Source organism: Scyliorhinus torazame, chromosome 28, assembly GCF_047496885.1.
Source record: "Scyliorhinus torazame isolate Kashiwa2021f chromosome 28, sScyTor2.1, whole genome shotgun sequence".
Lineage (NCBI taxonomy): Eukaryota > Metazoa > Chordata > Chondrichthyes > Carcharhiniformes > Scyliorhinidae > Scyliorhinus > Scyliorhinus torazame.
This window is the reverse complement of record NC_092734.1, coordinates 42,047,968-42,062,242: the sequence shown is the minus strand read 5'-3', so window position 1 is coordinate 42,062,242 and position 14,275 is coordinate 42,047,968. Positions and strand designations below refer to the sequence as shown.

Sequence of the window (14,275 nt, the reverse complement as noted above, 5' to 3'; positions counted from 1 at the left end):
GGAAAGTGTTCAAGGCGTGGAAATGTTGACATTGCTGAGCCCTGTGCAGGTCAATTCAACAGGAGCGGGGAACTACGAAAATAAATAACTCCAGACACACGATCTGCATCAGTTATCCAGCTGGTGCAGTTTGGGAGATCTAATAAGGGTGGGATATACACAATAAATGGTCGGTCCGAGGGAGTATTGAGGAACAAAGATACTTGGTGTACAAGTCCATGGCTCCTTGAAGGTGGCAGCACAGGTAGATAGAGTGGTAAAGAAGGCATATCGAATGCTTGCCTTCATGGACGGCATGGTGGCACAGTGGTTTTGCCTCACAGCTCCACAGACCCGGCCTCAATTCCAGCCTCGGGTGACTGTCTGCGGAGTCTGCACGTTCTCCCTGTGTCTGGGTGAGTTTCCTCCGGTTTGCTCCCACAGTCCTAACATGTGCAGGTTACGTGATTGGCCACGCTATATTGTCCCTTAGTAAAAGGTTAGGTGGGGTTACGGGGATAGGATGGAGCTGTGGGCTTGGGTGGGGTGCTCTTTCCAAGGGCCGGTGCAGACTCGATAGACCGAATGGCCTCTTTCTGCACTGTAAATTCTATGATTATCTTGGGCACAGAATATAGGAGCAGGGAGGCCTTGATGCAACTGTACAAAGATGCCTGGTATGGAAGGCATTAGCTATGAGGAGCGGTTGTATAAACTCGGTTTGTTCTCACTGGAACGAAGCAGGTTGAGGGGCGACCTGATAGAGGTCTACAAAATTATGAGGGGCATAGACAGAGTGGATAGTCAGAGGCTTTTCCCCAGGGTAGAGGGGTCAATTACTAGGGGGCATAGGTTTAAGGTGAGAGGGGCAAGGTTTAGAGTAGATGTACGAGGCAAGTTTTTTACGCAGAGGGTAGTGGGTGCCTGGAACTCGCTACCGGAGGAGGTGGTGGAAGCAGGGACGATAGTGACATTTAAGGGGCATCTTGACAAATACATGAATAGGATGGGAATAGAAGGATACGGACCCAGGAAGTGTAGAAGATTGTAGTTTAGTCGGGCAGCATGGTCGGCACGGGCTTGGAGGGCCCAAGGGCCTGTTCCTGTGCTGTACATTTCTTTGTTCTTTGTTCTTATGGTGGCAATGTGGAACGTGCTGATGAGTGGGTGGTGGGAGTACGGAACGTGCTGTCTGAGAGGATGGTGGGAATATGGAACGTTCTGTCTGTGAGGGTGGTGGGAATATGGAACGTGCTGTCTGAGAGGGTGGTGGGAATATGGAACGTGCTGTCTGAGAGGGTGGTGGGAATATGGAACGTGCTGTCTGAGAGGGTGGTGGGAATATGGAACACTCTGTCTGAGAGGGTGGTGGGAATATGGAACGTGCTGTCTGAGAGGGTGGTGGGAATATGGAACACTCTGTCTGAGAGGGTGGTGGGAATATGGAACGTGCTGTCTGAGAGGGTGGTGGGAATATGGAACGTGCTGTCTGAGAGGGTGGTGGGAATATGGAACGTGCTGTCTGAGAGGGTGAACAAAGAACAGAGAAATGTACAGCACAGGAACAGGCCCTTCGGCCCTCCAAGCCCGTGCCGACCGTGCTGCCCGACTAAACTACAATCTTCTACACTTCCTGGGTCCGTATCCCTCTATTCCCATCCTATTCATGTATTTGTCAAGATGCCCCTTAAATGTCACTATCGTCCCTGCTTCCACCACCTCCTCCGGCAGCAAGTTCCAGGCACCCACTACCCTCTGTGTAAAAAAACTTGCCTCGTACATCTACTCTAAACCTTGCCCCTCTCACCTTAAACGTATGCCCCCTAGTAATTGACCCCTCTACCCTGGGGAAAAGCCTCTGACTATCCACTCTGTCTATGCCCCTCATAATTTTGTAGACCTCTATCAGGTCGCCCCTCAACCTCCTTCGTTCCAGTGAGAACAAACCAAGTTTATTCAACCGCTCCTCATAGCTAATGCCCTCCATACCAGGCAACATTCGGGTAAATCTCTTCTGCACCCTCTCTAAAGCCTCCACATCCTTCTGGTAGTGTGGCGACCAGAATTGAACACTATACTCCAAGTGTGGCCTAACTAAGATTCTATACAGCTGCAACATGACTTGCCAATTCTTATACTCGATGTCCCGGCCAATGAAGGCAAGCATGCCGTCTGCCTTCTTGACTACCTTCTCCACCTGTGTTGCCCCTTTCAATGACCTGTGGACCTGTACTCCTAGATTTCTTTGACTTTCAATACTCTTGAGGGTTCTACCATTCACTGTATATTCCCTACCTGCATTAGATCTTCCAAAATGCATTACCTCACATTTGTCCGGATTAAACTCCATCTGCCATCTCTCCGACCAAGTCTCCAAACAATCTAAATCCTGCTGTATCCTCTGACAGTCCTCATTGCTATCCGCAATTCCACCAACCTTTGTGTCGTCTGCAAACTTACTAATCAGACCAGTTACATTTTCCTCCAAATCATTTATATATATATATATATATATATATATTACAAACAGCAACGGTCCCAGCACTGACCCCTGTGGAACACCACTGGTCATAGCCCTCCAATTAGAAAAGCATCCTTCCATTGCTACTCTCTGCCTTCTATGACCTAGCCAGTTCTGTATCCACCTTGCCAGCTCACCCCTGATCCCGTGTGACTTCACCTTTTGTACTAGTCTACCATGAGGGACCTTGTCAAAGGCCTTACTGGAGTCTAGATAGACAACATCCACTGCCCTACCTGCATCAATCATCTTAGTGACCTTCTCAAAAAACTCTATCAAGTTAGTGAGACACGACCTCCCCTTCACAAAACCATGCTGCCTATCACTAATACGTCCATTTGCTTCCAAATGGGAGTAGACCCTGTCTCGAAGAATTCTCTCCAGTAATTTCCCTACCACTGAAGTAAGGCTCACCGGCCTGTAGTTCCCTGGATTAGCCTTGCTACCCTTCTTAAACAGAGGAACAACATTGGCTATTCTCCAGTCCTCCGGGACATCCCTTGAAGACAGTGAGGATCCAAAGATTTCTGTCAAGGCCTCAGCAATTTCCTCTCCAGCCTCCTTCAGTATTCTGGGGTAGATCCCATCATGCCCTGGGGACTTATCTACCTTAATATTTTTTTAAGACACCCAACACCTCGTCTTTTTGGATCTCAATGTGACCCAGGCTATCTTCACACCCTTCTCCAGACTCAACATCTACCAATTTCTTCTCTTTGGTGAATACTGATGCAAAGTATTCATTTAGTACCTCGCCCATTTCCTCTGGCTCCACACATTATTCCGAATACTACGAGCATTCAGGTAAAGTACACTTATGTTGACTTTTTTACCTCTGTTCTGAATCTTAACACCTCGATCAATAACCTCTCCTAAGTTATATTTCCTCTTAACCTTTCTCCTAATTTTCCTTGTCGTCGAACCCATATCTTCCTGTAACAACCTGCCGCGTCGCTTACCATTAATGTTTTCACTTCCAGTTTTATTACTTTTAGTATTCCTGGTCCTATTCACTGAGCTCCCCTCAGTCACTGTACCTTGTACTGTCGCCCTTTTTGATTTTTGTCTGTGGCTTCTCTGCCTTACACTTTCCCCCTTACTGCCTTTTATTTCTGTCCCTGTTTTACTACCTTCCAACTTTCTGCATCGGTTCCCATCCCCCTGCTACATTAGTTTAAACTCTCCCCAACAGCTCTAGCAAACACCCTCCCCAGGACATCGGTTCCAGTCCTGCCCAGGTGCAGACAGTCCGGTTTGTACTGGTCCCACCTCCCCCAGAAACGGTTCCAATGTCCCAGGAATTTGAATCCCTCCCTCTTGTACCATCTGGTGGTGGGAATATGGGACACTCTGTCTGAGAGGGTGGTGGGAATATGGAACACTGTCTGAGAGGGTGGTGGGAATATGGAACGTGCTGTCTGAGAGGGTGGTGGGAATATGGAACACTCTGTCTGAGAGGGTGGTGGGAATATGGAACACTGTCTGAGAGGGTGGTGGGAATATGGAACGTGCTGTCTGAGAGGGTGGTGGGAATATGGAACACTCTGTCTGAGAGGGTGGTGGGAATATGGAACGTGCTGTCTGAGGGTGGTGGGAATATGGAACACTCTGTCTGAGAGGGTGGTGGGAATATGGAACGTGCTGTCTGAGAGGGTGGTGGGAATATGGAACGTGCTGTCTGAGAGGGTGGTGGGAATATGGAACGTGCTGTCTGAGAGGGTGGTGGGAATATGGAACGTGCTGTCTGAGAGGGTGGTGGGAATATGGAACACTCTCTCTGAGAGGGTGGTGGGAATATGGGACACTCTCTCTGAGAGGGTGGTGGGAATATGGAACACTGTCTGAGAGGGTGGTGGGAATATGGAACGAGCTGTCTGAGAGGGTGGTGGGAATATGGAACGTTCTCTGCCACAGGAGGCTGTGGAGGCTAAATCAGTGAATATATTTAAGAAGGAAATAGATTTCTAGACTCAAAAGGGATATGGGGGGAGAGTGGAAGAATGGTGGAGCGATATAGGATTAGCTATGATCATATTGGTGGCGAAGTACTGTTATTTGTATTTCTAGGATGCAAATGCGTTGCAAACAGTTCAGAGAAGGTTTACCAGACTAAGACCTCTAATGGGCAAGCTGTCATATGAGGAAAGGTTGGAGAGGTTAGGATTGTGTCCAGTGGAGTTTAGAAGAGTAAGAGGTGATTTGTTTGAAACCTTTAAGATCCTGAGGGGTGTCTGTGGCGAGAAAGTGGAACTGGGGGTGAACGTTTAAAAATAAGGGGTCACTGATTTAAGAGATTAGAAGAATTTTAGTCTCTTGAGGATTTGGGGACTGGATCACCCACCCTCAAAACGTCTTTAAATGTTTTTACTGCAGAGCTACATAGATTCTAGATAGCCAGGGGTATGAAAGATTATCGGGGGTAGGCAGGAATGTGGGGAGCAGCTCGAGGGGGCGAATGTGGCCTACTCCTGATTTGTACAGTTGTGTACTGGGACCTCTGGAAGTAGAACACAACAGTCTGTCCTGTTTCTCACCCATTCCTGTCCCTCCACTTCATGATTATAATTGCTTCTGAAGTGAATTACAAAACGTTTGCTTTTTCTCCTTGTTAGCTGTGGCCAATCCGCTCCTGGGGAAGGAACGATGTGCTGAAGGACCAAGCTTTTGGTGTCATGATGTAAAGACTGCCTCCGAATGTGGAGCTGTAAAGCACTGTCAGCAGACTGTCTGGAGACAACCCACTGTGGTAAGAATGGGAATATTGTTTGCAATGGCCCCATATTCCTGTCTGAGCAGGCAGCACGTGAGATTCACAGATTTGCTGAGTAACACTTAATGGGTTCTGGTGAAATTCGATTTTGAACTAATTGTTAACGATGGGTTGAGTGGAGAGGAAATAACAGAAATTGTATTGATTCTGTTGCAATTGTGTTCGACTGGAAGCTGAAGTAGTTTGAGTCCTGAATTATTAATCTCGCAGAGCACATTTACCCTGCAGCTTGCTGTGACTAAAATACATAATGCGTTTGATTTTGCAATATTGCATGGTTCTCTGTGTCACATGTGAATGGCTAGGGATGAATTAAACTTAATAGAACGATAGAATTGCTACAATGCAGAAGGAGGCCATTCGGCCTATCGAGTCTGCACCGGCCCTCCGAAAGAGCACCCTACCTAAACACACAGCTCCACCGTAACCCAGTGACCCCACCTAACCATTTTTTTGGGACACTAAGGGCAATTTAGCGTGGCCAGTCCACCTAACCAGCACAACTTTGGACTGTGGGAGGAAACCGGAGCACCCGGAGGAAACCCAAGCAGACACGGGGAGAATGTGCAGACTCCGCCACCCGAGGCTGGAATTGAACCTGGGACCCTGGAGCTGTGAAGCAACAGTGCTAACCACTGTGCTATCCTGTCACTCACTTTTTTCTTTAGCATCTCAAATAACCAAATTGCACCAACCAGATATTTTTTATGGGGCGTTTCACCTATAAAAAGAGTTTATAGCAAAGTCCACTTGTAATATTGTAAGAATATGCCTAAAGATTCAAGTGGAGCCTGCACATCTTTGGACACTAAGGGCAATTTATCATGGCCAGTCCGCCTAACGTGCACATCTTTGGGCTGTGGGAGGAAACCGGAGCACCCGGAGGAAACCCACACAGGCGCGGGGAGAAAGTGCAGACTCTGCACAGTCACCCAAGACCAGAAATCAAATCTGGAATCCTGGCACTGAGAGGCAGCAGTGCTAACCACTGTGATCTTTTTTTAAATGAATCTTGTAATTACTTGTGTGAATGAGCCAGCACAGTGTAGGGTGGGGTACGTCTGGTAAGATCAGTTCTTCTGATTAACTGTGATGACCGTCAATATATTTTAACTGCAGTGTGTTAATTATTGTGGGTTATAATATAGAATCATAGAATTTACAGTGCAGAATGAGGCCATTTGGCCCATTGAGTCTGCACCGGCTCTTGGAAAGAGCACCCTACCCAAGCCCACATCTCCACCCTATCCCCATAATAAGGAATAATATGATCAGGGATAGTCAGCATGGCTTTGTGAAGGGTAGGTCATGCCTCACAAACCTTATTGAGTTCTTTGAGAAGGTGACTGAACAGGTAGACGAGGGTAGAGCAGTTGATGTGGTGTATATGGATTTCAGCAAAGCGTTTGATAAGGTTCCCCACGGTAGGCTATTGCAAAAAATACGGAGGCTGGGGATTGAGGGTGATTTAGAGATGTGGATCAGAAATTGGCTAGCTGAAAGAAGACAGAGGGTGGTGGTTGATGGGAAATGTTCAGAATGGAGTACAGTCACAAGTGGAGTACCACAAGGATCTGTTCTGGGGCCGTTGCTGTTTGTCATTTTTATCAATGACCTAGAGGAAAGCGCAGAAGGGTGGGTGAGTAAATTTGCAGACGATACTAAAGTCGGTGGTGTTGTCGATAGTGTGGAAGGATGTAGCAGGTTACAGAGGGATATAGATAAGCTGCAGAGCTGGGCTGAGAGGTGGCAAATGGAGTTTAATGTAGAGAAGTGTGAGGTGATTCACTTTGGAAGGAATAACAGGAATGCGGAATATTTGGCTAATGGTAAAGTTCTTGAAAGTGTGGCTGAGCAGAGGGATCTAGGTGTCCATGTACATAGATCCCTGAAAGTTGCCACCCAGGTTGATAGGGTTGTGAAGAAGGCCTATGGAGTGTTGGCCTTTATTGGTAGAGGGATTGAGTTCCGGAGTCGGGAGGTCATGTTGCAGCTGTACAGAACTCTGGTACGGCCGCATTTGGAGTATTGCGTACAGTTCTGGTCACCGCAATATAGGAAGGACGTGGAGGCTTTGGAGCGGGTGCAGAGGAGATTTACCAGGATGTTGCCTGGTATGGAGGGAAAATCTTATGAGGAAAGGCTGACGGACTTGAGGTTGTTTTCGTTGGAGAGAAGAAGGTTAAGAGGAGACTTAATAGAGGCATACAAAATGATCAGGGGGTTGGATAGGGTGGACAGTGAGAGCCTTCTCCCGCGGATGGATATGGCTGGCACGAGGGGACATAACTTTAAACTGAGGGGTAATAGATATAGGACAGAGGTCAGAGGTAGGTTCTTTACGCAAAGAGTAGTGAGGCCGTGGAATGCCCTACCTGCTACAGTAGTGAACTCGCCAACATTGAGGGCATTTAAAAGTTTATTGGATAAACATATGGATGATAATGGCATAGTGTAGGTTAGATGGCTTTTGGTTTGGTGCAACATCGTGGGCCGAAGGGCCTGTACTGCGCTGTATTGTTCTATGTTCTATGTTTAACCCAGTAACCCCACCCAACACTAAGGGCAATTTTGGACTCACTGGCAATTTAGCATGGCCAATCCACCTAACCTGCATCTTTGGACTGTTGGAGGAAACCCACGCACACACGGGGAGGATGTGCAGACTCCGCACAGACAGTGACCCAAGCCGGAATCGAACCTGGGACCCTGGAGCTGTGAAGCAACTTAGAACATAGAACAATACAGCGCAGTACAGGCCCTTCGGCCCACGATGTTGCACCGAAACAAAAGCCATCTAACCTACACTATGCCATTATCATCCATATGTTTATCCAATAAACTTTTAAATGCCCTCAATGTTGGCGAGTTCACTACTATAGCAGGTAGGGCATTCCACAGCCTCACTACTCTTTGCGTAAAGAACCTACCTCTGTCCTATATCTATTACCCCTCAGTTTAAAGCTATGTCCCCTCGTGCCAGCCATTTCCATCCGCGGGAGAAGGCTCTCACTGTCCACCCTATCTAACCCCCTGATCATTTTGTATGCCTCTATTAAGTCTCCTCTTAACCTTCTTCTCTCCAACGAAAACAACTTCAAGTCCATCAGCCTTTCCTCATAAGATTTTCCCTCCATACCAGGCAACATCCTGGTAAATCTCCTCTGCACCCGCTCCAAAGCCTCCACGTCCTTCCTATAATGCAGTGACCAGAACTGTACGCAATACTCCAAATGCGGCCGTACCAGAGTTTTGTACAGCTGCAACATGATCTCCTGACTCCGGAACTCAATCCCTCTACCAATAAAGGCCAACACTCCATAGGCCTTCTTCACAACCCTATCAACCTGGGTGGCAACTTTCAGGGACCTATGTACATGGACACCTAGATCCCTCTGCTCATCCACACTGCCAAGAACTTTACCATTAGCCAAATATTCCGCATTCCTGTTATTCCTTCCAAAGTGAATCACCTCACACTTCTCTACATTAAACTCCATTTGCCACCTCTCAGCCCAGCTCTGCAGCTTATCTATATCCCTCTGTAACCTGCTACATCCTTCCACACTGTCGACAACACCACCGACTTTAGTATCGTCTGCAAATTTACTCTCTCACCCTTCTGCGCCTTCCTCTAGGTCATTGATAAAAATGACAAACAGCAACGGCCCCAGAACAGATCCTTGTGGTACGCCACTTGTAACTGAACTCCATTCTGAACATTTCCCATCAACCACCACCCTCTGTCTTTCAGCTAGCCAATTTCTGATCCACATCTCTAAATCTCCCTCAATCCCCAGCCTCCGTATTTTCTGCAATAGCCTACCGTGGGGAACCTTATCAAACGCTTTACTGAAATCCATATACACCACATCAACTGCTCTACCCTCGTCTACCTGTTCAGTCACCTTCTCAAAGAACTCGATAAGGTTTGTGAGGCATGAGCCCTTCACAAAGCCATGCTGACTATCCCTGATCATATTATTCCTATCTAGATGATTATAAATCTTGTCTCTTATAATCCCCTGTGCTAGCCACTATGCTACCGTGCAGCCCCTGGTTATTGTGGTCATGCTAAGGAAATGATTGGTTGGATAATTTGGGGAGAGGGGGAAGGTCACATTCGAATGGGAAGCATCAGATAGTCGTTGAGGGTTTTTAAACAAATTGTAATTTTGGGAAACTGACTGTCTGGATTGCTACGATTAAAGGTTCCTTTGGTTTCCATATGAAATTAATTTGGGCAGATTCATTCAGTTCACGGTGGGAGGGAAACCAGAGAGGCAAAGACTATCTCAAACCCGTAGGAATGCTGCTCTGAAGTTGGATTTGATACTCTGCCGATCAAGCTAACTGAATATTGCACCTAAGCGTCTCCACCTACTCTGGCTGTTGCTGCTTGATGCTCACTATGAACAGAAAAGCTAGAAAAATAGTAATTTATATCTGTCACAAAAACAGTGCTCCGAGCACTGACCCTTGGGGAACACTGCCGTTTGCCATCCTCCAGTCTGAACAATGTTTCTTGTCTTCTCACCAATTATTTGTCCGTGCTGACATTCAGCTTGCTCTTCCACCAGTCTCAATTTCGTTGACCTGCCTTTTCTGTGTTTCCTTTTGTCAAATGTTTAAAAATCCATATACGCCCACCTCAGCCTGTCCTGCTACTGCTCGAAAGTGTCAGTTCAATTAGTCAGACGTGATCGGCCTTTTCCACATTCTTTATGAACTCAAACCTCTACAAGAGCCTGTCAATTGTTTCCAGACAACTGGGCAGACATAGGGTGGATGAAATTCAACACAAGGACATGATACATTTCAAGTTGGATGAAGAGGCGTAATATGAAATATAGGGGAGAATTTTAGAAAGTGCATGAGTAGAGAGATTTTGTGGTGGGGGGGGGGGCGGGGGTTTCACATATCTTTGAAGGTGGTTGGACACACAGAGCTGACTACCAGCCCCTCCACAACCCAACTACCCTGTGCAGAACACCACCCCCCGCCCCTCTGCGAACATTCATTCAAATGTTGGTGACTTCCTTCCTCTGCTGTGATAGGTCGAGCCATCCATACCCACTCGCTGGGTAAAGAGATACTGACTCACTGACTCGTAGAAATATGTCCCCCTGATTTCCCTCTGTACTCATGCAGCTCCACGGTCTACCCTCAATACCCTTGGTAATTATCCTCCGAGGAAGGGTTGGATCTCTATCCACCGGGGTTTGAAAGACTGAGATGGTCTTTTGAAACATCCTGAGGGAACTTGACAGCGGGGATGCTGAAAAGATGTTTACCAGTGTGGGAGAGAGGGAACTGGGGGTACACCGTTTAAAAATAAGGGGTCTCCCATTTAAGCAAGGGTTGAGAATTTTGATTGGGGTCTCACACCCAGAGAGCAATGGAGGGTGGGTCATTGAATTTCCTGAAGGCAGAGTTAGACAGATAGCTAGACCTGGCAGTTACGATGGGTATGGAGGTAGACCAGAGAGTTAGGATGGGTATGGAGGGTAGACCAGGGAGTTAAGATGGGTATAGAGGGTAGACCAGGGAGTTAAGATGGGTATAGAGGGTAGACCAGGAAGGTAGGATGGGTATAGAGGGTAGACCAGGGAGTTAAGATGGAAATGGAGGGTAGACCAGGGAGTTAGGATGGGTAGAGAGGGTAGACCAGGGAGTTAGGATGGGTAGAGAGGGTAGACCAGGGAGTTAGGATGGGTAGAGAGGGTAGACCAGGGAGTTACGATGGGTAGAGAGGGTAGACCAGGGAGTTAGGATGGGTAGAGAGGGTAGACCAGGGAGTTACGATGGGTAGAGAGGGTAGACCAGGGAGTTACGATGGGTATGGAGGGTAGACCAGAGATTTAGGATGGGTATGGAGGGTAGGTCAGAGAGAGAGACATTGAGCACAAGAATAAGGAGGTCATGTTGAACTTGTATAGGACACAAGTTAGGCCTCATCTACAGACTGCATCCAGTTCTGGGGCGCCTCACTTGAGGAAGGATGGGAAGTGTTTGGAGAGAGTACAGAGGAGATTCACAAGAATGATTCCAGGGATAAAGAGCTGTAGCTGTGAAGGTGGATTGGAAAGGTTGGACCTGTTTTCCTTGAAGAAAAGAAGACTGAGAGGAGACTTGATCGAGCATATCCCTGCTTGGGTACCTGGGTGGAATTTCACATTGGCTCCAAGTCCCAAACCTCCCCCTTCGCCCCAGAGTCCCCGCCAGCTCACGGAAATACCCTCCGTGCTCTTGAGCACCCTTTCAGGGGCTCCCCAGTTAATTTGTCCCTCAGTTATTTAGTTAAGTTTATTTGGTTTCCATCAAATAGTTGGAGACTTGACAGAGGTATTCAAGATCCTGAAGGGTGTGAAGGTGGACAGAGAAACTGTCCCCTCTCAGGAGGCCGTAAAGAACTAAAAGGGCACAGGTTGAGAATTATGGTGAAAGGATTAGCAGTGATGTGAGGAGAAATGTTTTCACCCAGAGGGCGGTTGCAGTCTAGAACAAACTTCCTGAGAGGGTGGTAGGGGCAGGTTCGATCGAGGTGTTCAAAAGAGAATTGGATTAGTGTCTTAAAAGAATGTGCAAGGTTACCGGGATGGGGGGAGTGGGATTGGGTAGAATTTTCTTTCAGTCAGTATAGGGCCGAGGGGCTGAATGGCCTCTATAACCATATAGCACAGCTTTTTTATGTTTATCCTGATGCTCCGTGGTGACCGGGAATGTTGGTAATTACTGGGATTATGGGGTTGTGGGAGGGTCAGAAACCAGGCTGGCAGTTCAGAAGGGTATTGCAGCAAGGGTCGGGTGTGTTGTGTGAGGGGCTGTGAGGAGAGGGATTCATTTAGCAATCCGTTGACCCGGTTTGCTGAGGGATGGGATCGGTCGAGGAAGTGGGAGGTGGACCTGGAGGATGGGCTAAGGAAAGACTTTTGGCAGAGAGTGGCTCTAATGAAAGAGGGTCTGGGTGTGAATTACACTCAGGAAATTGTCTGGCAGAGAAATTTTATAGTCCAGAATAAATTGCAGTTTCAAAATGCGCTCTCATAGAATGAGTTGGACAGCTCATTCACGCAAGTCCTGGTTATCTTTGGGGCTCTTCTACATTTCCTGTTAAGTTTAGTATTCCTGACCTTAATTGTCACTTTCGATGTGAGAAATAAGAGCTTTTCTGAGCTATATTGGCACTTACTTTGTCCTCATTTTGTTTCAGAAAAGTGGCCCTTGCGATTTGTGCAAAGAAGTTGTGACTGTGATGGGGAACCTTCTGAAGGACAATGCCACCGAGGTACTGTGAATGTAAACTTTGTTTCCCTGTGGGTGTCGCTGGCTTGGCCAGTATTTATTACCCACCCCTAATTACCCTTGAGAAGGGTTAAAGTTTGTGGGGTAGAGCTGTATGGAAAATGAAGTCAGGTACACGCCTCGGGGCCACCAGGTCCTTCTGGGGTCAGTGTCCTACTAACAACAAAGGCAAACAATGCCCTTTTAATCCAAATCTCCAAAGATTGAATCCTGAACTGTGAGTCGATGATCCTGCCACGCGCACACACCCACGCACACCCACGTGTGATGGTATGAATGTCGCCCGTCTACTTTATTGTCCACTGATCACAAGTGATCACAACGATTGAACCCCCCTTCAGCCGTTCTTCGCACAAAGTACTCTGATTGTAACATTCTGCTTTTTGAAAAGCTCTTAATTTCCAACCTACACCTTTAACCCACGGATCTCTGGTACCCTGCTAAACGTCCGACAGCCATTCGATGGAAATTTCTACTTCTGGTAAGAGACCAGAAGTCAAACCCTTGCGCAGTTTAGATTTGGTCATAAAGTGAAACATTCCGAGTATATAACTGCCCGAACCATCCCTGTGTCCACAAATACCTCTTTGCTTGTGCTGAAGAATTAATGAACGCCCTCCTGCACCTGTTTATCCTTGCCTTAAATGTATTGAATTACCAGGAGTTTGTTAAGTGTTTGATTTAATTTGCCTGTTTTATCTCCCAGGAGGAGTTGCGAGGTTACCTGCAGGCAGCTTGTGAACTGCTTCCAAGCCCATCCTTGACGTCGGAATGCAATGAATTGGTCGATAACTACTTGCCAATTATCTTGGATATTCTCAAGGGAGAGTTGGTAAATTGGGCTTTTCCATGTCTTGGATCTTAAATGTCAGTGGTCTAGTGAAGTAACACATTGAAACAAGAAGTTAGCCTCTTTCTCCACTTCCCAATCTGTCTGGTTTCAAGCAGGAAGAACATTTTTAGGCCAGTGGTCAGAATGTGGATTTCCCACCACACGGGAGTAGTTTAGGTCTTACAGATGCAGTTGAAGGCAAGCTAAGAACAGTAAGTCCTGAACATAAGGTCGCGCTATCAAAATCAGGACTTGGAAGTGAAACAGCTGTCATGCGAGAGTGCCTTTTAAGAACTGGATGTTTAGGGGCAGCACGGTGGCGCAAGTGATTAGCACAGTTGCCTCACTGCGCCGAGGTCCCAGGTTTGATCCCGGCTCTGGATCACTGTCTGTGTGGAGTTTGCACATTCTCCCCGTGTTTGCGTGGGTTTCGCCCCCATAACCCAAAAGATGTGCAGGGTAGGTGGATTGGCCTCGCTAAATTGCCCCTTAATTGGAAAAAATGAATTGGATACTCTAAATTTAAAAAAAAAAGAACTGGATGTTTAAGAACCTTTAAGAAAACAGTGATGTCATAGAATGGGTGGAGCTCAGCTCAGTTCAGCCATTTTGCAGGTTTTTAGTTTCAGTTTAAAAGCAGTGTGTGTGTGTTTCCAGAGAGCTGCAAGTTTTGCAGTTTGGTTTTGCAGTTTTAAAGTGCCTGGCTGTTTTGCTGGACCTGAAGGCAACCAAGCTAATATATCTCTTCCATTCTACAGAAAATATATATATCCTTTAACCTGATGTGATTTTGTTTAAAGGTGTTAAGTCTCTTGGAAGTTTGAAGGAACATTTTAGGGAATTATTTACTGTTGCAATATTTTCTGAG

At 46.9% G+C, this 14,275-nt stretch overlaps 1 protein-coding gene across 4 annotated transcripts in view; it reads left to right on the top strand.

The window, feature by feature from the left end:
• Nucleotides 1-5,115: 5,115 nt before the first annotated feature.
• Nucleotides 5,116-14,275, top strand: part of psap (prosaposin) — an 89,959-nt gene continuing 80,799 nt past the window's right edge. For all 4 annotated transcript variants that reach the window (XM_072491885.1, XM_072491882.1, XM_072491883.1 and 1 more), the window contains exons 1-3: nucleotides 5,116-5,246; nucleotides 12,484-12,558; nucleotides 13,282-13,407. In XM_072491885.1, the coding sequence (XP_072347986.1) occupies nucleotides 12,526-12,558; nucleotides 13,282-13,407 (159 nt within the window). In that variant the 5' untranslated portion in view covers nucleotides 5,116-5,246; nucleotides 12,484-12,525. The remainder of the gene's footprint in view (nucleotides 5,247-12,483; nucleotides 12,559-13,281; nucleotides 13,408-14,275) is intronic.